This window comes from Truncatella angustata (assembly GCF_020726525.1).
Source record: "Truncatella angustata strain MPI-SDFR-AT-0073 chromosome Unknown BKA67scaffold_1, whole genome shotgun sequence".
Taxonomy (NCBI): domain Eukaryota; kingdom Fungi; phylum Ascomycota; class Sordariomycetes; order Amphisphaeriales; family Sporocadaceae; genus Truncatella; species Truncatella angustata.
This window is the reverse complement of record NW_025763381.1, coordinates 2,498,950-2,524,687: the sequence shown is the minus strand read 5'-3', so window position 1 is coordinate 2,524,687 and position 25,738 is coordinate 2,498,950. Positions and strand designations below refer to the sequence as shown.

At 49.5% G+C, this 25,738-nt stretch overlaps 6 protein-coding genes across 6 annotated transcripts; 4 read left to right on the top strand and 2 right to left on the bottom strand.

The window, feature by feature from the left end:
* Window positions 1-175: 175 nt before the first annotated feature.
* On the top strand, window positions 176-588 carry BKA67DRAFT_652880 (uncharacterized protein; the record flags this gene model as incomplete). Its single annotated transcript, XM_046106242.1, has 2 exons — window positions 176-225; window positions 432-588. The coding sequence occupies 2 exons, from the start codon at window positions 176-178 to the stop codon at window positions 586-588; spliced, it is 207 nt and encodes a 68-aa protein (XP_045963787.1).
* Window positions 589-1,274: 686 nt separating this feature from the next.
* BKA67DRAFT_510761 (uncharacterized protein) lies at window positions 1,275-5,039 on the bottom strand (the record flags this gene model as incomplete). The annotated part of the gene is made up of 5 exons (XM_046097352.1): window positions 1,275-3,093; window positions 3,148-3,219; window positions 3,276-3,301; window positions 3,419-4,719; window positions 4,787-5,039. 5 exons carry the CDS (start codon window positions 5,037-5,039, stop codon window positions 1,275-1,277), a joined length of 3,471 nt encoding a protein of 1,156 aa, XP_045963786.1.
* A 3,766-nt stretch (window positions 5,040-8,805) lies between these two features.
* On the bottom strand, window positions 8,806-9,323 carry BKA67DRAFT_545276 (uncharacterized protein). Its single transcript, XM_046101319.1, has one exon. It carries the CDS (start codon window positions 9,295-9,297, stop codon window positions 9,118-9,120), a length of 180 nt encoding a protein of 59 aa, XP_045963785.1. The 5' UTR covers window positions 9,298-9,323; the 3' UTR covers window positions 8,806-9,117.
* A 275-nt stretch (window positions 9,324-9,598) lies between these two features.
* On the top strand, window positions 9,599-17,029 carry BKA67DRAFT_545274 (uncharacterized protein). Its single transcript, XM_046101318.1, has 3 exons — window positions 9,599-10,484; window positions 10,535-16,575; window positions 16,637-17,029. Exons 1-3 carry the CDS (start codon window positions 9,872-9,874, stop codon window positions 16,691-16,693), a joined length of 6,711 nt encoding a protein of 2,236 aa, XP_045963784.1. The 5' UTR covers window positions 9,599-9,871; the 3' UTR covers window positions 16,694-17,029.
* Window positions 17,030-17,568: 539 nt separating this feature from the next.
* Window positions 17,569-18,483, top strand: BKA67DRAFT_529795 (pyridoxamine 5'-phosphate oxidase-domain-containing protein; the record flags this gene model as incomplete). Its single annotated transcript, XM_046099133.1, has 1 exon — window positions 17,569-18,483. The coding sequence occupies one exon, from the start codon at window positions 17,569-17,571 to the stop codon at window positions 18,481-18,483; it is 915 nt and encodes a 304-aa protein (XP_045963783.1).
* Window positions 18,484-23,308: 4,825 nt separating this feature from the next.
* BKA67DRAFT_21882 (uncharacterized protein) lies at window positions 23,309-25,035 on the top strand. The gene has a single exon (XM_046095552.1). The coding sequence runs from the start codon at window positions 23,631-23,633 to the stop codon at window positions 24,834-24,836; it is 1,206 nt and encodes a 401-aa protein (XP_045963782.1). The 5' UTR covers window positions 23,309-23,630; the 3' UTR covers window positions 24,837-25,035.
* The last annotated feature ends 703 nt before the right edge of the window (window positions 25,036-25,738 follow it).

Here is a 25,738-nt window from a genome sequence, read left to right as displayed (position 1 = left end):
TCCAAAGAAACCACACCGCTAGTCGGGACCGGAACCACGACCCTTTTCTTTTCTATTCATTCTAAAGATCTCGTCGTCCGGGTTTCCTCCTCCTGCCGAAAGCTCCAGCAAGCAAACGTGCTGCTAGAAACCTTTTGATTCCAACGTGCAGACCAAGAAAGAGAATAAATCCAGCATGGATCCCGTGAGACCCAACGTCGGTGGTGCAGGGGCACGCTCTTCCGTGTAAGTGCCTCGGCCTCTCTTCTTTTGGCATTTACATCATTCATGCGAGGGGGTTTTTGGGGGGGAGCGGGCGCGGCAAGGTTCTGGCCTCAGCCCGTGACCTGAGCTGCTTGGCCTTGCAATTACAAAATTGTCACTCCCGAGACCAAATATATATATACACACACAAGAAATACGTGCTGACTCTCGATATCCACCGCAAACAGTCGTCGTCCCGGTTTGGCCGTCTTCGCCCTCGCCGCTACCGGCATCGGCCTCATCTTCTATGCCAAAAACAACTCCATGAGAAGGAACGAGCAGGCGCAGAAGAAGGCCGAGGGCGCCTACTACGTCAGTGTCGACCGGAGTGGCGGCGGAATCTGAAAAAAGGTTTGTCGCGGCTCGAAGTGTAATTGGTTACGGACATGGACCTGGGGGTCGTGAAAGCCATCGACGGCGGAGATTTTGTGGCACAAAGGGAAAAGGGCTGGTACATCTCGGTGACCAATTTTGGGATCCTACATACAGGGGGCGGCTGAGTTTTCGATGGCATGGGGTTTGAGATAGAAGTCGGACAGGGAAGAGTATACCGTAGAACGGCGATGATCGCGGGCTTGATTCGGGATATGTAGGTGTTACTTGAATTTTATTTTCAATTTTCCTTATCAAATGATGCTACTTACTTTTAATTCATTCTGTCCATATATTTTTTACTATAGCGCCTGCTATTTTGCTAGATATATATGGTATAATACTACAACGAATGCCGCACAGTCCGACACACCAGTATCAACCGGTGGTATCTCCAGCCCCCTGATTCTGTATAATCGACAGTAAAGCACGAACAAAGCATAGCTCAGATCATGTACGGAGCAGAACAACAAAGCCAAATGCTCGGGCTCAAGTGCCACTGACTGCGGCTAGCAGTGTATATCGTGATGCGGGAAGTGCAATGACAGCATCGCTCGTTGCGACCCGACTCATGGAGATCAAGGGCCCTATGCAGTCTACAAAACAATGCAATACGGGAAGGATTATCAGTCGAGATCAAAACGAACTCCCTCTCCTTCTTAGAGTTGGTGCATCCTTCTCATCGTCGCCGCTGTCTCCGGTAGAGCGAGCGATCGCTTTGCCCTTTCCTTTATCCTGGGTCTCTGTTTTGTATTCCTCCTACTCAAGACCGGTCTATCCTCCACACCGCTGGCCGGATGGCTTCGGTCACCTTGTGTCGTCGGACGTTTATATGCTGTCGTAGGACGTCGTCTATCTCTAGACGCAATTTCTATGGCCACAGTGCCTGTGCCGCTTCCAGCTCTAGAGCTTCTGTCGTCACCGGAGTTATGCGCCGTGGCCACGGTACGTACTGCTTGAATCTCGCGAGCCACGTTATCAAATCGTTCTTCGAGGGCCTTCATTTTCGCGAGCATGAGGCGGGCTAGGCGGTCAGAATCCTCTCGATCTTGTGCCTTCCGATTTTGACCCTTGAGCTGGCCCGTAGCCCAAGCCATTTGGGTCTGAAACGAGGCCGGCACGCCGCTGAATGCCTCCACATTGCTAGTGTCCAGGCCCAACTCCGAATTCATGTCCATATCATCCGTAAGCGGTGCGTGGCGACGGTTTGCTGGAGCGCTGAGTACCGGTGGACGGTCGGGTGCCGTCTTTGAAGGTATTGGGCGAGGTCTCACGGGTGGCTGTATGTAAACAGACCGACGTGGCGAGCGAGTTCCGCTGGACACAGGGGTCGGGGCAACTGTAGTTTGGCGACTGCTTAAGGGTCGAGAACGAGACGTAACTGGCTGGTCGGATTCTGATTCAGCGTTTGCTAGAGCATCCCTGACTTCTTGTGGCGCGTAGAGTATTGTGTTAGTTGACATTGTACGGCTGTGCATGCCTTGCCGGCGGCCCCCTCGAGGTGAGGCTATTGCTGCCGGTACGGACGAGCGAGTGGACGTAAGTGAGGCTGGAGCCAAGACACCAAAGCGTGAGGCAATCGGAGTGGTGAAATAGTCCTCTTCATCTTCCTCCACTCGGCGTGATTTCGAACCTCTCGGATCTTCTGTTGCAACTTCATCCTCGTCTTCATCGTTCGTGACCAGTTCATCATCCCCATCTGCGTCAGTTTGGTCCTTATCTTCCGGCTGCTGCCCAGGGGAGCGTCCGTCAAAGGTTCTAAATCGGCCAGCAGAGGGAAACCCACTATTCGACATCAAATCGGCAGGATCGCTCGCGGCCGACCTAACGTCTGATACCGTCCTAAACCTTTTTGCGAATCTACTACCACCACTTCTGCGACTATCCATAGTTGGCCAGTGCGACAACGGTGCACCTTCTTCAGTGTCATTCTGTTCCATCCAGTTGCGGATTGCGGTCTGCGACTTTCTCCTCTCCTGCCTACGCTGCTGACGAAAGGTGTTCGCATCTGGCACACGCCAAAAAACTTCTGCTAAAGCCTGATCCTTTTGCTGCCCAACGACAGACCCCTCACGAGCTCCGATATGGGGACTAAACAAAGCGGTTCTCGAAGCCGGATCGGCAAAGGATATCAGTCGTGAACGGGTACGAGTACGCGCTTGGTTGTCGACTAGATCCGTCGGCTCGTAAATATCTGATGCCAATATGTATTTTTCGTAGCAGAAGATGACAAACAATAGCGGCCAGTGAGTGAGTTTGATGGCTGTTCGATTCATCCGAACGAAGTCCCGCATAGGCATAACATAACTCAGTGGCATCAACAGCCAGGCAATAATGTTGCCTGGCGCCACATAGCTGAAAAGAGCATCGTTCTTCACCATTGAGATTGTGTTAATTGCGAACAGGAACTGATGTTCTTGTTGGGCATTGGAGGCAATGGCAGTGAAAGAATTCGTCAAGACTGTGATAAGAATAGTGCTAAAAAGAACTATGAGCAACGATACAATGGATACAAGAATTTGGAGTGCTTACACCACCACAAAGTGACAGATAACAAGGAACGAAGCCAGGAGGAATCGTCCCAAGTAATTATACTCCGGCCAACTGTGACATGTTAGCGACAATCGAAAATGAAGGTGAAGCACAAGCACTAGACTTACACATCCCAGGCAGCTGGCGTAAATCCCTGGAAAAAGACGGAAAATTAGCGTGTTTGTCTTGATAGACTCGGTTTGACAATGGGCATTATTTTCAATTTCAAGAGTTGAACAGCAATTCGCACTGCTAGGATCGAGGGGCTTACCATGAGAATCTGGAAGATCTTATAGGCTACATCGCCAGCATCATGGTTGTTTCTTGACAGGGTGAAGAATACAAAGAATCCAGAGCAGCTGATCATGATCAAAATGAATACGGCAGCGAGATCCACAGCCATCAGCCGGAAGGCTATCAACAACTGCGAAAAGTATTGGTAGTGATCAAGCACACTGAACATACGGGGCAAAAGCAGGATTGCATTAGCAGCCAGCACATCATACGCCATATCGTTCCAGCCCTTAGCTTCAACGAGAAAGACGCCGTATATCCTCATGCAATAGAATATTACCAAGAGCAGCAGGATGCCTATATCGAAGATGTTCCAAAAACTCATGATGTAGAGGGAGAACCCCTGCTCGTTGAAACCGACAACCTCGTCAAGCATAAATCCGGCACTCCAAAACCAGAAGACCAACTCTAGCGAGGTAATACGATTTGAACGTTCCACAAGGACGGCGAGGTAGAGGCATATAAGTATAAACAGGGAGCAGGTCGAGAAGAACTGCCGATAACGAGGAACTCGCAGCCTAGATAGTTTCATAGGAGAGGCGTTGTGAGGATTGTAGAGGGCCACAGTCCGCCTGATAGGTACTTCGAAAAGCGGGAGCTGTTCTCCCCGACCTCGTCCCTCGTTCTCTTTGACGCTTGGCGCTTCAAACCGAAGAAGCGGAGTCCTCGCATCAGCCGGCTCTCTGCTCATAGGAGATCTGGCACCATTCTCTACGGGTGACCTAGGCGTCTTGGGGGTTGGGGGCTTGCGATGTAGCTGGTCCGCGGACGAGTAAAAGCTAATGGAGCCGTTCCAGATAGCTTCGAGCTGTTGGACCACAAGAGGATGGGAGAGGAAATGCTTAGCCGAGGCCCGAATGGCTACTTCCAGGGTAGATGTTCTCGCCGTTGCTTGTTGACTTTTTGGGCCCCGAGGACCATTGTCTGGAGCGCCTTGTAATGGATAGAAGTCGTAGGACAGGGCATCGATAAGCTCTCTCGTGTTGTACTCCTTCAACAACTTCAAAGCAAGCAGCTCGCAAACCTTGGCCCTCGTGCTGCTCGTGCCTGCATTCGCTGGATAAAGTTCGCTCTCTGTCTTGAAGCCCAGACAGTTTGCCATCAAGGCATATAAAGTTGCTCGATTGAGATGCGTGTTTCTGATCTGCTGTTGCATAGGCTTAACAAGGAATTGCGATACTTGAGGCGACTTTAGCTGTTCCCATGTTAAGCTTGTTTCCGTCCTTGTCTGAACTATGATTCGTATCGAGTGGACGAGGCTATAGATGGGCAGGGAGTCTTGCAGGCACATCTGTCAGTATTTTCAGGGTGTGCCGTGTTTACAAAGCGGCTTGTCTCAGCTCACCTAAATGACTTGCAGAGAACAATGGTATCATTGTCGCCGAGCTTCTTCGGCCATCTGCGTCTTGTGGGCCACCATCATGCCTATGTCGTGTAAATCTGGGGAGCTCTCCTACATCTTCCCGTCTCTCGTTGAATTCCTCGTCCTCGTCCTCGTCCTCGGCTTCCGTAAAGTCGGCTGTGGCATGGCGAGGCTCGAGATACTCGCGACGGCTTGCTGGGCCCGGAGAAGGTGTGTTGGGATTCGAGTTGAACATGGAAGACTCGACGGGGCGTCTTCTGTCCTTGTCTTGACCACGCAGCCTGTCACTGTTGGACCGCAGCAGCGTTGACAACATCTCACGCGCTTGAGTCGTCATGGCGAACTCTGTCCCCGGCCCTAGGACAATTCAGACGTTTATAATCGCATTAGGGTTTCGGGAGCAGCAGCATTCAACTTTGTCGCGTACAAAGGTTGCGGACAGAACACGCACCGCGATATGCGGAAACTAGAGAATCCAACCCAGTCCAATGCTAGGCGGGTCAGCACTAATAAAAGAGGATGAAAGTGACGATCCTTGAATCAGTGGACATACGCTACTTGCAGTACAGTAGCAGTCACGGCCTTGGGTCCTTTTGAGGGCCTCGGACCGCCGATATGCTGCAGGAAACTGCATGAAACAGGGATAGGAAGCTGCTGTGGTGGGCCACTGGAGGGAGCCAATTGCTTCCTAATTTGGTGAGCTTTAATGCAGCCCATTAGCAGCGGTGCGCGTGCGTGTGTAAGCTGTAACCCTCTACAACATTCGATGAGTGCAGATGTAATGTATACAACGCCTGCAAACCTGTAAACGTCAGATATGTCCGCACGATGATCGTAACACTGGTGGTTACACTTCAAACCCGAGGGTCATTGGAAGTCAGAGGTTGCAGCTAAAAGGTCAACCCAAAGCGAGACGCCCATACTCTGCCAATATATCTCTTGGGGTCCATGTTATGAGTTAGATTAACGTTGACAAACGTGAAGCCCCTAGACTAACCTAGGCAGATTGCAATATGGGGACCATTAGCGGCTGCCCAGTCGCAGCACACGTGCAGTAGTGGGAGAGCTACCAGAGTCAACCCTGGCCACTAGCGAAACCACAGCACGATTCTTCACAGTTCCGATCGATATACAATCATTTGTTCCAGGCGTTCATTCGTATGCAGTCGTTGTAGTAGGTTCTTGTCAAACATTCCATGAACTTGTTGCAGACTCCATAATGAGCAAGCAGGCGCCTCGTCTGGTGCGCAGCAAATTTGCATGCTCCATCCTTTCCTTGAATGTCAACCCGGGTACATATGGACTACGCCAACCTTGATCAAACCGCAAGTCATGCAACACAGCCGGACCCTTAGTGGTGTGCACCAATTCGACAAAATGGCACACCGCTTGCTCGGTCTGCCCTCATTGATTCCATTGCTTTTTCACTTAGTTGGAGTTATAGTGCGCGTCATCTGCCTCGCTCACCACGGCAGAGAAGCTGGGTGTACATACATATGTATGATTTGGCGCTGCAATCGAATCATTTGTTACTGTATGGGTGCAGAATGCCCCACGCTAAAGCCCCTGTTGGTCGCTCAGGAGGCCCCCTGTCTCCGATTGACAAACCTGGGGCTTTCTCTCAAAAACGACAAATCTTGGAAACAAGATCCAGGTCAACCCACCTACTGCGGGACGTCTAGACTCTAGACTTCTACTGGGTAACGGCCATCTGAAAGGCCGTTCAGTTGTAATGGGAACAGATGAGCTTCGTTGTGGCGTTTACTGCGAGCTGCAGCATTATCGGTAATATCCCGTGTTCCGCAGAATCTCTGTACCCTACTTCCTCCATCACACTTGTGCTTGTGTAAGTGTGCGACCTATCGATGATTTCGTGTCAGCCAATTGCCACTTGAGGTATCCCTCTACTCACGTTGATACTGAATCAATGGCCGGGAGGTGGCATGTTGCCCTTCTAGCCTCACAATCATGCACACCGCCGCTATTCATACCTACAGTAGCGGTCGTTTCCATGACCACTTCGGGTAGACATCCCACTCATTCCCTGTCCTTATCTAAAGACCCCTTATCTTAAGGTTCGGGATACCTCATGTGGCTATTGGCCCATCCATGACACTTGCTCTAATGATAGAATATTATGAGAACCCATGACGCTTCAATACCATTCTGGTTGTCTACTGCTTTGGTCTAGCGTCAAAAGCGTGCATGCCCCACGCTTTCCCCGGATCACTCAGAGGTGTTTGTCAACTCGATCCTCCCGTTTCCCTGAACGGTCATGTGAAGACTCAGTTTTACCACTATCCTTGATCCAGTTGCAGTTTCCACATCTGGAATGAAAACTTGTTGCGTTTCGCAAGGACTGGCAATCACAGGTTTATACCATGTCTATAAGCGGCCCCCGACCAAGTACGCAGAGTCTCACTCGACAATACGTGCCCTAAAGACATACGGTGAGAAACCTTGACTTGTGTAGAGTATCCAGCAAGCGTTCCAAACCAGTTGAGCATGCTGAGCTCGTAAACTCGATACTATTCCAGGACCGTGTTGTCAAACACTCAGAGGCTCCTCCTCACTCTCCCTCCTAAGGAACCCAACCAAAGGGAGATTCATATATTGGTAGCCACGGTCGGGTATTGCAAAAATAACGTTCACCATAATGTTGCACTTCAAGATCCGTGACCTCGTTACAGATGATGGTTTCGCGTATTTGGGCAAGCTTTTTCAACTCATTCGTGCCATCTCATTGTGATTTGGTTTTGCCAGCTTCATATATCCGTAGTGGAATACAGATATAACAAATAGTTACTCAGGGATGTATATTTTATTTTCGTTTTTACTATAACGTTTATTCATTGCCGAATCTGGTCGGAAACCTCGTAGTTTATTATGTACTTTCAGAACATAGGGAATAATGTACTGCGTGCTCGGTTGGTATAAGTCCAGAGTGCCAGTGGCTGAAACAGGTTACTCATGAACACCGTCCTATTGAGATTGGAAATGGGCAAAATCCAAGTAAGAGTTGACAGCACAAATGGCGGCTGTGGGAATGTCCAATTTTGTGTATGAGTTCATGGCTCGAGATGATCTTGCGATTAGGCGGAGTCGAAGCAACCAATTTACCACGATCCTATAATCAGCAATCCTAAGGGCTGAAGATAATCTGTTGTCCGGTGCCAATGTGTACTTGACCATTCTTGGTGAAGAGTTAATGGATGCCTCAGGTACGCACCTAGGGCAACAACTTTAGGTAGTCATTAGTGGAACAGTGGATAGTTCTGTTCCACACCGTTCCATCACACTTCCAATTAATAGACTACTATTGATCACGGTATGTGACGTGTCTATCAAGAGTAGTTGAAACAGGTGGTAGCGGGGGTGTTATTAGATTTTACTTACTCGTAGTAATTGGCTCATTCACTATGTACTTCTCTAGTTGAGCCGCCAAGCAGTGAACAGTAGAATTGGTACATTCGCGAAGAAAAACCAGGTTATCCCATGCCGATTTTATTAGAGCGCCTGATATCTAATGGTTCCAGCTCAACTAGACCATTTCCCTCTCCACAAGATTTTGCTATGCGTTGACACTGATGGCTGACTAAGTAATTGGACACATTTTTATTGCTGAAGAATCATGTGGACCGGCACTTAACACAGACACGAACTTAATAACGCCATAGAATTAGCTTAGAGATTTCCGTTTTCGTAAACAGTAGGAAATATTGCAAGACCAGATAGAGAACATCTTTGAATAGCATCATCTACAACATCTGTACATGCGGGCTGACCGTCTTTAGCAGATCTTAGTCTTACTGGTTTCCGTTCAAGAATGTTCGTGTTTGTTATACAGAAGAACACTTTTAGGGTGGGCACAATGCTCACAGGCATCAGTTCAATGGATGAAGTGTTCGATACCGTCACTCCATCGCTTCTATGTGACATGTGGGGAGACATTGTATACTTCTAATTCATGCCTGACGTATTTTGCACAAGCCGAGAACAACCAAGAGGTATGATATGTATTTAGTTTATAAACCCCAACGTCTACCATACCCTAGTTTCGTTGCTTCCTCTAACCACCATCCTCGCAGCTCATCAATGTCGTGCAAAGATAGATCCGAACAACAGCACCTCGTGAAGCTGCCGAGAATTTATTAAGTTCCGCGCACAAGGGCCCCTTACCCTTGCCTTGACTGAAAAGTACAAGTATCAAATCTATATCAGGCCTCTTTATGTTCGAAATCAGGTGAATTAAGCCATATTAAAGATACTCACAATTGCACCAGGGAACGGCACATTCCAACTTAGCTCAAGGCTTACTGGTTTCCTAAGAGGCCCTCAGCTCTTATCGATAGGCATGGTGAGGACGTCATCCTTGCCCCACCATTCCCCAGATAACTGACTTCAGGCTGCACCTTACGTTGTAACAGCCAGACATAGCTTCTGAGACAGTCCCAACCTCGTCTGGAACCGTCCAGTAAGGATGTTTGAGGCATTATATTTTTCTACAAATCACAAATCATGTTTGGGCTCTGCGATATTCGGTCACTAATGTCTCTTGCACATGCAGTCTTGACGACAGGAAGGGATCTAGCAGGGTATGCAGGGCTTCCAAGACTGCAAATGTGATTGGCCAATTGAGCGACCGACTCATGTGCTAGCTGCAAGTCTTTCCCCGACTCGTCCAGGTCAGAGACATACCAGGAGTCTGATTGGTCAGTGATGCTGTAGATCGAAAATATTTCTGGCGCTTGCCCCACCGATTGCCTTGCGGGGACGGAAGCAGAAAAAAAAAAGTTTTGAAGTTGAAACCAGAGCGGTGCCAAAAGCTCACCGAGTTTTTCTGACCTCTTGGAACTCTATTCTTACAAGAATCGCCAGTCAACTTAGAGGCGGAATGAGAACTTGAGCCCATCGACGAACTGCAGCAAGACGAGCGCTCATCACCAGGGCTTCTGAGCTGCATTGTTCCCCAATCTTCCCCATAGGGGCCGTCTCTTCTCTGCCGAGAGTAAGCGCGGGGTGCTGTGACTGAGCTACTTTTACAGACCTTGGACACAACTCGAAAAGATGGAGGTTGTTCATCACCATCCCGCCTCGGCGCGGGTCGTCGACGCGAGCAATGAAGGTCTCATATGCCTTGAACTCGCAGATGGCTCGACCTACCAGGGTTACAGCTTCGGTGCCAACAAGAGTGTTGCCGGAGAGGTAGTCTTCCAGACCGGCATGGTAGGATACCCTGAGTCCATCACAGATCCTTCCTATCGAGGCCAGATACTGGTCATCACCTTCCCTCTGGTAGGCAACTACGGTGTGCCTTCCAGGGAGGCAACCGACAAGCTCCTTGGAGATCTGCCCAAATACTTCGAAGCCAACCAGATCCACATCGCTGGTCTTGTAACCTCTTCTTACTCCGGGGAAGACTACTCACACTATCTTGCCACCTCCTCGCTGGGCACATGGCTTAAGGAGCAGGGCGTTCCTGCTGTCTATGGTGTCGATACCAGGGCCCTCACGAAGCGGATCAGAGTCGAAGGAAGCATGCTCGGGCGCATGATGTTGCAGAAGCAGAACAAGACCAATGGAGCCAACGGCGTTTCAAGCTATACACAGAAGCTGAGCAGGGAAGACTTCGAGACAATTGAGTGGGTGGACCCAAACGAGAAGAATCTTGTCGCTGAGGGTAAGTCACTGCTCTTCCTAGACCCTTGAATCGTGCTTATTTGTGGCTAGTCTCTATCAAGACCCCCAAGCTGTACTCGCCTAGTCCCGATAAGGCGTTAAAGCATCCATCGGGTCGTAACCTGCGGGTGATAATACTTGATGTGGGTATGAAGCATAACCAGCTTAGATGTTTCCTCAACCGCGGAGTCGAGGTCATGGTATGCCCGTGGGACTACGACTTTTCTGGTGAGGCTGGCAAATCCTATGACGGACTATTCGTTTCAAACGGACCTGGTGACCCAGCAGTCATGAAAGACACCGTGAAACACATCGCTGCTACCATGGAGAAGAACCGCACTCCAGTATTCGGTATCTGTCTTGGACACCAGCTTCTTGCGAGAGCAGCTGGAGCTGAGACTATCAAGTTGAAGTATGGTAACCGTGGTCATAATATTCCCTGCACAAGCATGGTCACTGGAAAGTGTCATATCACATCCCAGAACCATGGCTACGCTGTGGACCCCAAGTCACTTCCCACTGGTTACCAGGAGCTGTTTGTCAACGCCAACGACGGCAGCAATGAGGGAATTATGCATGTCAGCAAGCCATACTTCAGTGTACAATTCCACCCTGAGAGCACACCTGGTCCGCGAGACACTGAGTACCTATTCGATGTGTTCATCAACACCATTCTTGACTGTGCAAATGATCCTAAGTTGTTGGATGCACCTGTCAAGTTCCCCGGCGGTACAGTCGAAGAGAACAATCGTGCACACCCCATTGTCAGTGTCAAGAAGATCTTGGTCCTCGGCAGTGGCGGTCTTAGCATTGGACAAGCCGGAGAGTTCGATTACTCCGGTAGTCAAGCTATCAAGGCTTTGAAGGAGGAGGGCATCTATACTGTTCTCATCAACCCCAATATCGCTACGATCCAAACATCGAAGGGTCTTGCTGATAAGGTGTACTTTCTCCCTGTTACAGCCGACTTTGTGCGTAAGGTCATTCAATACGAGCGTCCCGATGCCATCTATGTCACCTTTGGTGGTCAAACTGCCCTTCAGGTCGGTATCCAACTCAAGGACGAGTTCGAGGAGCTTGGTGTCAAGGTTCTTGGTACACCAATTGATACAATCATTACCACCGAAGATCGTGAATTGTTTGCCCGCAGCATGGAGTCCATTGGCGAGAAGTGTGCCAAGTCTGCTTCTGCTAATACCATCGACGAGGCAATGCACGTGGTCAAAGACATTGGCTTTCCGGTCATTGTAAGAGCCGCATACGCTCTTGGTGGTCTGGGTAGTGGTTTTGCCAACAACGAGCAGGAACTATTTGACCTTTGCAACAAGGCTTTTGCTGCCAGTCCCCAAGTGCTGATCGAGCGCAGCATGAAGGGATGGAAGGAGATTGAGTACGAAGTGGTCCGAGATGCTCAAGACAACTGCATCACGGTCTGTAACATGGAAAATTTCGATCCCCTTGGTATTCATACTGGTGATTCTATCGTTGTGGCCCCTTCCCAGACCTTGTCCGACGACGACTACAATATGCTCCGTACGACAGCTGTCAACGTTATTCGTCACCTCGGCGTCGTCGGAGAGTGCAACATCCAATATGCCTTGAACCCCGATTCAAAGGAATACTGCATTATTGAGGTCAACGCCAGATTGTCCCGTTCATCGGCTTTGGCTTCCAAGGCTACCGGGTACCCTCTAGCGTTTATTGCTGCTAAGCTGGGTCTTAACATCCCATTGAAGGACATCAAGAACTCGGTCACCAAGAGTACATGCGCATGTTTCGAGCCTTCCCTCGATTACGTTGTTGTCAAGATGCCTAGATGGGATTTGAAGAAGTTTACTCGAGTTTCTACTCAGCTTGGTTCTTCCATGAAGAGTGTGGGTGAAGTCATGAGTATCGGCCGGAACTTTGAAGAAGCTATTCAGAAGGCTATTCGATCCGTGAACTTCAGCAACCTGGGCTTCAGCGAGACCAAGGCTCTTATGTCGATCGATGATGAGCTACAAACACCTTCTGATCAACGTCTTTTTGCTATCGCCAATGCTATGGCGTCCGGATACACCGTTGACAAGATTTGGGAGTTGACCAAGATTGACAAGTGGTTCTTGCACAAACTGATGGGTCTGAACAACTTTGCCGAGTCCTTGACCCAATACAAGGTTGACGATATTGCTCAGCGTCCTGACGTTCTGCTCCAGGCCAAGCGCCTCGGTTTCAGTGATGAGCAAATTGCCAAGCACTTGTCCTCAACCGAGCTCGAAGTCCGAGAACTGCGATTGGACGCTGGCATCACACCTTTTGTCAAGCAGATTGACACCGTCGCTGCTGAGTTCCCTGCATTCACGAACTACCTCTATCTGACGTACAATGCATCGGAACACGACCTTGAATTCAATGACCGTGGTGTCATGGTTCTGGGTTCTGGCGTTTACCGTATTGGTTCCTCAGTTGAGTTCGATTGGTGTTCCGTTCGAGCCATTCGTACACTGAGGGAAACTGGTTTCAAGACAGTTATGGTGAACTACAACCCCGAGACCGTCAGTACCGATTATGATGAAGCGGACCGTCTTTACTTTGAAAACATCACTCTCGAGACTATCCTCGATATCTACCAAATGGAAGGAGCAAGTGGTGTTCTTGGAGCGATGGGTGGCCAGACACCCAACAACATTGCCCTCCCACTTCACCATGCGGGTGTCAAGGTACTTGGAACCTCGCCTGAAATGATCGACACTGCCGAAAATCGATTTAAGTTCTCCCGTACACTCGACAGAATTGGTGTTGATCAACCCGATTGGAAAGTCCTGACCAGTCTTGAAGAGGCCAAGACATTCTGCAACAAGGTCTCTTACCCAGTACTTGTCCGCCCGTCATACGTTTTGTCTGGCGCCGCCATGAACACTGTATACTCTGAGGCCGACCTCGAGTCCTTCCTAGACCAGGCCGTGGACGTCTCGCCTCTGCACCCAGTTGTCATCACAAAATACATTGAGAACGCCAAGGAGATTGAAATGGACGCCGTTGCCAAGGATGGTAAGGTTATTGGCCACTTCATCTCTGAGCACGTTGAGAACGCTGGCGTTCACTCTGGTGATGCCACTCTTATCTTGCCTCCGCAGGATCTTGAGCGCACCACAATTGCACGCATCGAGGATGCCACTAGGAAGATCGGTGCTGCTTTGAACGTCACTGGCCCTTTCAACATTCAGTTCATCGCCAAGGATAACGACATCAAGGTCATTGAATGTAACGTCAGAGCATCACGATCGTTCCCCTTTGTGTCCAAAACCATGGGTGTAGATCTCATCGAGATGGCCACTAAGGCGATCATGGACGTCCCCTTTGTGGCGTACCCTGCTACAACGATTGCACCAGATTGTGTCGGTGTCAAGGTTCCCCAATTCAGTTTTTCTCGACTTTCAGGAGCAGACCCTGTGTTGGGTGTGGAAATGGCATCTACTGGAGAGGTTGCTTGCTTCGGTGCTAATAAGTATGAGGCCTATCTCAAAGCTCTGATCTCTACTGGCTTCAAAATCCCGAACGCCAACATTCTTTTGTCAATCGGATCCTACAAGGACAAGCAGGAGATACTGCCTTCTGTCGCCAAGATGCAGAAACTCGGCTATAAACTCTTTGCCACTGCGGGAACCGCTGATTTCTTGCAAGAGAACGGTATCCCTGTTCAATATCTCGAAGTCCTTGGTGCCGACGAAGAGGACCAGAGGTCCGAGTATTCCTTGACGCAGCATCTTGCCAACAACAAGATCGATCTGTACATCAACTTACCATCCAACAACAAGTACCGTCGACCGGCCAACTATATGAGCAAGGGATATCAGACTAGACGTATGGCCGTTGACTACCAGATTCCTCTGGTTACCAATGTCAAGAACGCCAAGATTCTGGTTGAGGCTATTGCCAGACATTTCGATCTCGAGGTCAGGAACACCGATTATCAGACAAGCCACAGGACAATTGTCCTACCAGGCTTGATAAATGTTGCTGCATTCGTTCCTGGAATTGTTACGCAAGGCAGCCATGATCTCCAGGCCGTTACCAAGGCTTCCGTTGCTGCGGGTCTCACTATGATCCGTGTGATGCCGTTGGGTGTAGAAGGCTCCATCATTGATGCTAAGAGCCTGAAGCTAGCTCAGCAGAACAGCAAGCGCGGTGGTTACTGTGACTACAATTTCTCTGTGTCGGCTACATCGGACAATGCAGATCAGATCAGCCAAGTCACAAGCGAGGTTGGCTCGCTCTTTATTCCTTTCAACCACCTGTCAGATAACATCAACAAGGTTGCAGCTGTCATGGCTCACTTTGACTCTTGGCCAACGCACAAGCCTATTATGACAGATGCGAAGACCACGGATCTTGCCTCGATCTTGCTGCTCGCGAGCCTCCATAGCAGACGCATCCATGTCAGTAGTGTCACCACGAAGCAAGATATCCGTTTGATTGCTCTTAGCAAGGAAAAGGGCCTGAACGTAACTTGTGACGTTTCAATCTACTCCCTATATCTATCCCAGCAAGATTATCCAGAGTGCAAGGCTCTACCCACTGTTGCCGATCAAAAGGCTCTTTGGGACCATCTCAGCACTATCGACGTGTTCTCTATTGGCAGTCTTCCATACCAGCTGGCCCACAGCCAAAATGTAGAGGCAGACCCTCTTGTTGGTATTGCTGATACCCTCCCACTGCTTCTGACATCCATTACCCAAGGCAGATTGACCGTTGACGACGTCAAGACACGTCTGTATGACAATCCAAAGGAGATATTCGAGCTCCACGAGCAAGTTTCTACTTCCATTGAGGTAGAGATCGACCGTTCGTACACCGTTCCCTCCACAGGCACATGGACTCCATTTGCTGGCAAGATCATGAAGGGTGCCGTACAACGTGTGACCTTCAACGGCAAGACTGTCTGCCTCGATGGCGGCGTTCTACCTATTCAACCCCTTGGACAAGATATGTCAACTCATGGCAGCATGCCGGCTCCTATGTCACCGGCTGTCAAGCCTACTACTCATCCACTTGGATTCGGCTCAGACAGTCCACATGGTAGACGCCAATCCGTTCTCGCACAAAGACCTTCCTTCAGGCCTCGGGCATTGGATGGTGCTCTTGATGACGGACGAAGAGTTTCCACGACCGGGGAGGAGTTTGGTCTTCCTCTCACTGTTCAACAACCTTCCACGGATTCTCTCAAACAGTTGCTCCGACAGTCCAACTCTTTCAAAGGACAACATGTCCTGTCAGTGAAGCAGTACAACCGTTCTGACCTGCATCTTCTTTTCACCGTTGCTCAGGAGATGCGAGTGGGTGTCCAACGAGAGGGTGTTCTTGACGTCTTGAAGGGTCGTGTTCTCACGACTATGTTTTACGAACCATCAACACGCACATCAGCTTCATTTGATGCAGCTATGCAGCGTCTTGGTGGTAGGACAATTGCCATCACCACTTCTCACTCTTCCGTCCAGAAGGGAGAGACACTTCAGGACACTCTAAGAACGCTTGAGTGCTATGGCGATGCCGTCGTCCTCCGACATCCTGAAGAGTCATCCGTTGATGTTGCAAGGAAGTTTGCGCATGTACCTGTCATCAACGGTGGTAATGGCAGCAAGGAGCATCCCACACAGGCATTCCTTGACCTGTTCACTATTCGGGAAGAGCTTGGTACCGTTCAAGGTCTGACTATCACTTTCGTCGGTGATCTTTTGTATGGCCGTCCGGTACACTCGCTAGTGTACCTACTGCGACACTACCAAGCTAGAGTGCAGCTCGTTTCCCCCAAGTCACTCAGACTGCCACCCAAGGTCCGTGAGCAACTTGTTGCCTCTGGCCAGCTCTTGTGCGAATCCGAGACCTTGACCAAGGAGATTCTCGCCAAAAGTGATGTCTTGTACTGCACCAGGGTACAGAAGGAGAGGTTCTCCACCGTAGAGGAGTACGAGGCAGTCAAGGATTCTTACCGCATTGATAACGCGACTTTGAAGCATGCAAAGAGTACGATGGCAGTGTTGCACCCTCTACCCAGAAATGAGGAGATCGCGGAGGAGGTTGACTTTGACCACAGAGCGGCGTACTTCAGACAGGTGAGTTCATCTAAGTTTTTTTCTTTTCCATGTCGTTTTACCTATTGCTAACTCTTGCTAGATGAGATACGGTCTTTACTGCCGCATGGCATTGTTGGCGTTGGTCATGTCCCACTAACGTGGCGTATTTGACTGGCGTTTCACAAGATGCTCTATGTCTTCATAGATCATCGGTGTGTTTTGAAAATCTAGATAGCTATCCTAGCCTACGGTGTATTTCGGGGGGGGTTTTTTTTTTCGTGTCTAAAGGTAGAAAGGCAAACTGCATCATTAGACATTTGCATGGCACAAGCCACTCATGAGTGAAATGACTTAAATATCATGGGTACGTGGCGTTTTTGCGTATGCCTTGGGCGGCGTATGCTGGGTATTTCTGTACTGTGTATTACGTATGTGTACAATACGTTTATGTGTATATAGTTGTATATATGTACTAAATTCGTTCCGTTCGGCTGTGTTCTCTGTGCGTTTTGTGTCTTTGCGATCCAATCTTCTACCTAGACTAGTCTAGAGTATGCGCTAAGCCCAGACTACCTAGCCTTAGTCTAACCTTATGAAGATCGACGAGGGACTCAACAGGTAGTTGGGAACGATACAGGAGGACTGGTTCGGAATGATTAATTCTTAACCGCGCTCGGTTTTGGTTTACAATTTCATTTGCATCCTGGTTGCAAGAGTTGACAAGTTTTACTTGTCAGTCGAATGACGTCACGGCATCAACTATTGGGATTCTAGTTGTAGACATCAACGTGGGTCAAGTGTTGAGTCATCACCGTGCGACATATCATTCCTCGACCTATGGTTAGACGTTAACGACTGGTGCCGCCTGTATCAAACGAGCCCGAGCACCTGATCAACTCGTTCATCTCAATACTTGCAATTGATATTGGAGAAGCACCCATGTTTCGTGCGTCGCCGAAATCACTACCTCCGAGCACTATCTCATCCCGCATTTCACAACTGAGCAGTCACATCACCAGCCAAAGCGCCAGCATGTCGTCCTCCAGCGGTACCAACGGTGCGCCGTGGCGCACCCTCTTTCTAGAACACGTTGGATCGATGAAGTCGCCCGAGTTCGTCCTGAGCACCATTCGCAAAGTCCCTTCTTCATCGCCATCCGCGTCGTACGGCATCAAAGTCGGCGACGGGTATACGCACATTCCCCGTGCCCGCACCTGCGTTTTCCGCGGCATGTTGGCCAACATGGATGTGAATCCCAAGAACGATGCGCCGCTGAACCCACAGATTTTCGACAGCGAGCTCTTGACTTTTACTACGGATGTGCGCATGGACAAGATGCCAGAGCTGTGGGGCGACGTGCCAGCAGTTCCGAGCAAGGGCGGAAATGCCTTCAGTGACGACGATGACGACAGCGGGAAGCTGCAGGGCACAGGTGGCGGCGGACCGGTTGAGGCCGTCTTCTGGGCACATGAGCCGGCGGTGCAGTGGCGCGTCAGGGGCAGGGCCTACGTGCTGGGGCCGGACGTGGACGAGGCGAACGAGACGACGGAGCTGCTACAGGGCAGGATGAGGACAAGGAACTCCCAGCACGCGACGAAACAGGAGGCTGGCTGGAGCTGGAGTCGTGAGGTTACTGCGCATTTCGGCAACTGCGCCCCTGGCATGAGAGGTTCGTTTAAGAATCCGCCACCTGGCAGGCCCGTGAGTCTGCCGATCGATGACGGCCTGGCGCTGGGCCAGAAGGTCACGGATCTCAACGATGAGATCGCGAGGAAGAATTTTAGGGTCGTGGTTATTGTCCCCGAGGAGGTTGACCGTTGTGATCTGAGCGACCCATCCAGGGCCCGCAGATGGATCTACAGGTTCGTTGGTGAGAAGGGTGGAGAGCCAGAGTATCCCGGTGGTCATGTTGAGGACGGGTGGGAGAAGGTCGAGACGTGGCCTTGAGCGAACATCATGCAAAAATCATGTCTCTAAATGGCTCCTGAAGGGACTGGTGGAATCTGATCAGCCGGTCTAATAGCGACTGGTTTTGAACACAAAATTTGCAGACAGAAAATTCAGTGATCAAGGAATCTGCCCCATGCTTAGTTTTGCGAGGCGTCAATATGTCAAAAATGATCTAAAGATAATCGAACGACGATGCATTCCATTCATATATCAAAGCTACTAGGCTAAGAGTGGTGGTATATGGGCACCGAATACACCCGGTGTTCTCATGCTCGAAGGTCAATAGTTTCCCACCAACGACATACTTACAAGTCTTAAAAACTCGAGCGCGTAGCATTTGCTTGAAATTCATAGGCGCGCTGCTCTGGTGCAATGCCCACTTTGGATATTATCTGATGATGAAGTATAATAACCCATGACTTGGAATTGTCTTCTTGCAAGAGCTGCGGACCTCGCTATGTCGTAGCGGAACACAGGTTGTGAGACCTGAACGATGCCATGTTCATCTAGTCTGCCTAATTATGCCTAGAACTGCAGCGTCAGTTTTGTAGACCAGAAGCATATATGAGCCGCATTCAGGTAGTAGACCAGATGATAAGTAAGTTTTTTTAACAATAATATTGCATGACAAAGTTAGACTCTTTGTTATATTCATTGAAAGGTACAGCAAGTGAGAGGTCAAGGCCTGTACGTACGTTCTATTGAGCTTCCTAGGACTGCCAGCCTCATCTCTATAAAAAGCCGCAGAATCGATGATGATCTTCACTTGCCGGCTAAGGCTGTATCAAAGACCAAGGGATAATAACGAATTAAAGATCTTAGTACATACAGGGTGATTCATGAACTCAATCTCGAGGGCCGTTCCGCTGCGGCAGTTAACTGCCGTAGCACACCACAAGCCGCAAAAGCAAGTCATTCACATCAATACAATTTGCACACGAGCACGCACAGGATGTGATTTGCAGGGCGTTTCGGGGACCTGGCGATTTCCCACGTGGAGTACCTCGGGGACCTACAAGGGTGGCTTGCCGCTCATGCATCACATCCACGTTGCGGCATTGACCGGGGATCTTTCCCATGTCCCCTCCCAGCGCACCGTGCCCGCGCCCTGCCCGCGAGAATGCGAACTCAACACGCCTACAATGCAGGCTCGTTTTCTTTTGCTTGAAGAGTTGTACGATTCTGTCACGATGCTTCCAGCACACCTGCGAAGCTAGAGCATGCTAATAAGCAGACAAGATCTTGTCGTACGTAGCTACGGATCTTTGACCGAATCTGGAAACGATATGAGGAATCACATTGAGAGGAGTTGCATTACGGCCATATCTTCACGGTTTTGGCAGCGCACCCGAGACGTCCGCAGCCGCAAGTCGATGGATAAACCAGATTACTGACATTGTCATTCCTCTGCGCGTAGGTACGTGTAGATTACGTGTTGTCGACAGCGGGGAAGGCGTTGTCATGCATTACAAATAACGGCTTGCTCGGATGAGAATGACATCCAAATAAGTTTAACTCGTTCCTGATCATGCGCACCCAAGACCAATCGCGCATGGCATCGTACTCCGTCCATTCAAACCCCCGGCGGATGTGACACAAACTCATTTGCGTTCAACCCGCTGCTATGATGGGGCTCTAGCAGCAAATTGACAAAGGTTGCATCGCGGAATGGGGTCATAAGATAGTTGTTGTACTTGTAATTGTTTTATAGTAAATTAGGGTTCTGTCACCTGACAAGCTTTCCTAACCTTAGGTGGTAGACACTTTGCTTCCAAAAACAAGCGCCGAACGAAATGCCGGCATGTGGGGTGTCAGTGGATGAAATCGTTCTGGCTCTCGCTATCGAGAGCCGTCGCTGAGTTCACAATGATGGATGAGATGGATCACCGATTCACCACTAATGTCGATCAGGCAAGCTTCTCGAAATGGCAAACCCCGTCCCCACACAACCAATCGCTTCGAGGACAGGCAGGCACTGGCATAAAAAGTACTTCAGTGGTAGCTGAGTGGCATACGAGGGTGGGAAGCATCAACACACCTCTGCTGCCGGCAATTCCACTTCGCATTTGGTCGCTTTAAACACAGGCGTCTGACTGACTTGGTTGTCCTCGGGCCCGAGGTCGTCACAATTGGGATTGGTACCTGTCGTCCATCCATTATCGGCCCGTTGGCACTCACTGGCCTTAGGCCATCTGTTCAGAAAGTCACGGTGCGCTATGGTTGTAGGCATCATAGAGTTTGCTGTCATGTCACGGCCCGAGCCCCTAGTCCTGTCGCATTCAGGATGGCTTTCACTACCATGAGTGCTCGATGTGGCCGTGTTGCCGTGTTACCTTGCCGTACTTCAACGTCCAACCCTCGGCCTTAGCGGCACATGTTATCGCGCGAGTTTACCAATGCTGCTACATCATATATGGAGACTGAGGCGCGTCTTTTTGAACGTACGGTTGATCTGCTGCTGTTGTGCGGCACTCGAGATTGTGTTCCTGCACGGGACTTTCGACTCTGAAGCGGGCCGGGCTTGACATCTAGGTGCCTGCAAAAGATCGCTGTATCGAAACGTCCAGGGTGACAACACCTTAAGCAGGCGCCCAACAACTTCTAATGTCAGATCATCAAAGGTACTTTACAGTATCTTTCTCCATTCTCCATATTAGATTCAGCGGTTGGCTCTGCAGTCCTGCACCGCACGTAACATCTTAGAAGTAACAGAGACATGACAAGACAAATTTTGTTCATGATATCGACCTCGGGATTACAGCATGTCATTTCATTAGCGCAAACTGGCAAAGGACCATGCATGCATCCAATGCTACAGCACTGAGGATGCCCGGAACTGCGAGACGGTTGGCGGCTGATCACCGTTACGCTATAGAACGGAAGACTGGGGGCAGAATATTAGCTTCACCGCTATACTCCGTAGTGTGTATGTATGTACAAGCAGATGTACCATAACACATCAATTGCATCGCTAGCTCAGACGAAAGCCAAGACGTCACAATGTTGGCGTTCTCAACACACTGGTTACGGCATTGAATGCGTGGCTTCCTCTTGATAGATATCCCTTGATTTCCAACGGCGAGCACATCAGCGCATGATCCCATCGACAGGAACTACGTCCATAGTCCTCTGTTTGATCAGTAATCCAAGATTATACCTTGCAACGGCGGACAAGTAAGTTGTGGCCAAGATTGAGCGGTTGAGCGGATGGCTAGGCCGCTCTCCGTATTCGTATGCTCAGTTCTTGACTGATTCTGCATGACATCCCGTGAGACTTTCGTTTGCCCACAGTCGTTATTAACCCAATTGGGCGCCTTGCACTTTATGCATAAGCCCTATGTATGTGTAGATCTGGTATGTTTCGTACTTTGATGCTTGTCCATTGTAGACCATCTCGGCCGCGGTTGTGTGTGTTTCTCTTCCCGCACTTGCAGCAACGCTTGAGACGATCCGATCCCTCAGATTGTCGGTCTTAGATACACCCCCCTGTCCGCCTCAGTTGGGCAAGCGTTCTTGGAGCTTCGAAGGAATTACCTCTTCACACGAGTGGCTTTGTTGATGGTCATTTTTGGAAGGTATTCGTTCAAGTAACGCTCTCCCCATGAGTGGCTTTGCGAACTCGCCAGTCGCTTGCAGATGCAACTCATGGTGTAGATTGCCCCGAGCGGAAGAAGCTCCAGCCACTCCTAGCAGAAGCACATTAAGATTCAGATAGTCGGCGCCATAGAAGCCTGATCACCACCTGGATGAAGTTTCCACATGCACTAAATTGCAATAACTGGTGGTCTAAACCATTTATGCTCTATAGGAAGGTACTCATATTGAAGTCCGCTCGGTATGAAGACGTTCCCATTCTGGATTGACTTTGAGAATTCGCTTAATATAGTCGAATACAGCAAGTCTCTGCAAGTTGCCTTCCCTCCCCCAAGCACAGAAACCCCTTGTTCATCTTGCATAATCATGCTGGACATGGTACTTTTCGACCAAAGACCAACCAACCCCAGCAAAATTCTACCCCACAAACGTGCTAACAAGGTCGCGACCAATTTCGGGCATGAAAATGAAGATGATTGTTCAATTGACAACAAGACAAGAAAAGCATCAAGGGGATAAGAGATCATCGTTGAGTCATGGTGTATGATTCTCACGAAACTGTATCATCTCTAGCTGTTTGCCCCAGAACAGCGGCAGGTATTACTTTTAGTGAAACATTGGATCTAGAATCACGCTGCTGATCCTCCCCTGGGCGAGAGCCTAAAGTCACGAACTGTAAACTGCTCCCGTCTCGTCTGCGGGATGGCTCAACTGAAGTAAAATAAAAAATCAATAAAAAAGCTTCCTTACGACAACAATAATCTAGGGTTGCAGCAATCTTATTCATCATATTGTAGCATTGACCGCATTCTACAACTCAACACTACTGCATCATCATTCAGTCGCGATATCGAGTACCATGAAGAGCTGCCCAAGCAGGCCAAGTATTTGCAACAGGCGCCGCGGGCAATCGCTCTAAGATGAGTGGCATTCGACAGCCAAGCAGCCAGGTTGTCCTCCTGGACCAGCTTCACACCAGACACTTGCACTCTGACTCTGGCTGTGAATTTCATTAGTCGCTGATCATACCATCAAAGTCAATCACTAGCATGCAATCCTTGGCAATGTCCCCCTCACCGCACCACCTGGCAGAAATACAGGGTCCCCCTGAGTCCCAAATCTAGCTACTGCAAACTAACAAAGAATACCACCGTTGGTCTCTCCACAGGCTTAAGGACTGGGGTGTGTGACGGGTCTGATGGGTATTATTAGTAGCTTTTATCGTCCAATACTCCGAAAACCCGCTTGGATTCTTTTTAATCATTCCTAATTCTGTCCTCGTTTTTCATCTTTACTAGGTAACTTCACTCATATTTTGTACATTATCTTACCAGCTGTGGAGCCCTTATACTGCTCATCGTTATGAATCGCGTCTGAGGCGCCGCTTGGTCCGCATTGCCACCTTCTCCCGGCTATTTCTGGGCAACGGCGTCTTGTTGAAGTGCAGAGCTTAGTCTAAATAGACTCGCGACTGTGCCTTGGAACAGAGAGTCGTCCTCCGAACATTCATAACTGCATTGCTGGACTGGGGAGCAATTTGCGGCACCGCCATGGATACATTACGAACTTTAGTTTGCAACGCACCCGACTGGGTTAAGCGACTTGATGAGCTCAATGGGCAAATCGAACAACGCCAGCTGGATTTGGCGAACCTAGCCAAGGCTGAAGGCCAGAAGCCTGGCTCCCCTACTCGTTCCCTTAGGAATAAGGGTTCGACAGAGTCACTTAAGCCCAAAGACGACGGCGAGGCTTTCCCAACACCCGAAGCGCCTCGCGGCTTGTCAGCCACTCCGGCGCGAAATTCTCTAAGCCAGCAGCGGCAGAAATCACAAGTACAAGAACCATCAACGGCAGATCGTTCGAACCCGGATAGCGACCCGAAGACACCTTCATCGATCCGACGACAGACAGAAGAAGTAGCTGCGACGGCGCAAAGGCGCGCCCGTGCGGTGCTCCGAAAAAAACAGAAGACCGACTCGATGGTCAGTGCTGAAGGTCCGGTACCTACCTACAGGAGCAGGAGTATGATCATAGTTTATTATGACAGTTTCGTGCAGTCATTTTTTGAAGAGCTTGTCAAATTTGTATCGGCCCAGAGAAATCAGATGCGCAAAGCGAAGATGGCAGCCAAGGTTGCAGAAATCAAACGACTGGCGGAACTCGAAATGCCGGACGATGACGACGACGACGATGACGACGACGACGAAACACTGCAGCCAGGCGATGCGCTTATCGCGGCAGACCCAAAAATCTCCGCCAAATGCCAGAGGAATTATGAAGCAGAGGACCTCAAACTGCGTTATATGAGTACCCGCATCATGGGCCCTGCTCATTACCGACCGCCAAACGCAGGCTATGTGCAAATGAGAGGCACCTTAACAGATAGCGGGCCTGGAGTGCTCAACCGCGGTGTCGGAGCTCCCGATCAATCGTCCAGTGATATATATGACGAACTTGATAGAGCCTTGGAATTTGTGCAGGGTATGTGTGAGCGAGCTGCTCATCAGTTCCTGCGCGATGGTGATTGTTCGGAAGAGATTGAAAAGATGAAAAGGCGGTTGAATAATGCTCATGAGACAGCCGCCAAAGAGGTTGAGCGGCTCGGGAAAGAGAATCCGGACAGTCTCAAACAGAGCGTGTCACAAAACCCCCGTAGCTACCGTCCTTCGACCATGCGTCGGGGCCATGGTGCGTCCATTCCTCCTAAGAAGATAGTGAAGGTGGACGTTGACGACGAAGGTATTGAAGATATGTGACGAATCCTGTATGGCGACTCAGTATCGGTTGATCGGCAGGATTGAGTCTTTCACCTGCTACATACTCATGAGTCTCAGTATATTTTTGGCAGAAACAATACTGCTTACTGAACCACATCATTGTTCATAGCTCCTTGGATTCGAGCATGGCGCCGGAGTTGGTGTTTCCCATATTACAGTCGGGCATATACAGCATATAGAGGTGGCATCTCCAAATACCCATGGATAACATTTGAGGGACATTCCGATCGTTGATCACGATCGGCCATTTTAAGAAAGGCAGCGACGATATGGGACCAAAGATGTTGGGGTTGCAATTGTTCCGCATGCACTCTGGCACTCAGTGATGGAACGCACGCTCAGCCGCTAGTATTGCACTAGGCACATACAAATTAATATATGCTTTCATCGAATGCTACCGAAATGACAAGAGAAGTGGTGAATTGGACTAATTACTTGTGAGTTTTAAATCCCATTGTGCCAACAAAAAGCCGTTGCTCAAGATCACCTACGTAATTCTTTATGAAATACATACACTGAGAAAATTGTGTCGATTATCGATTCTATCCGCAACAGTCTTATTCTTGCCTGGGTATGCCCAAATGATAACACATTTCCAACACGTCTATCGTCCATTACTACTGGGGATTCGCTCTATAGCAACGGCTGGGCTCAAATGATAGTGTATAGATTAGGCTTTAGGAACGGCTCTCTCGAGTTGCCTGAAAGGAAAGGGAGTCATATTCTGAGGCCGTGACAGCACATGGCAAAATTCAAGTATATTCGTCTCCATTCTCACAAACAGTTCGTCCCTCCATAGATGAAGCTTTGAGCTCGAGTCGGTTAGAACCACTCAAGGATACACTCTCGCGGGTATCATCTGTAAATCTTATGGTAAACTG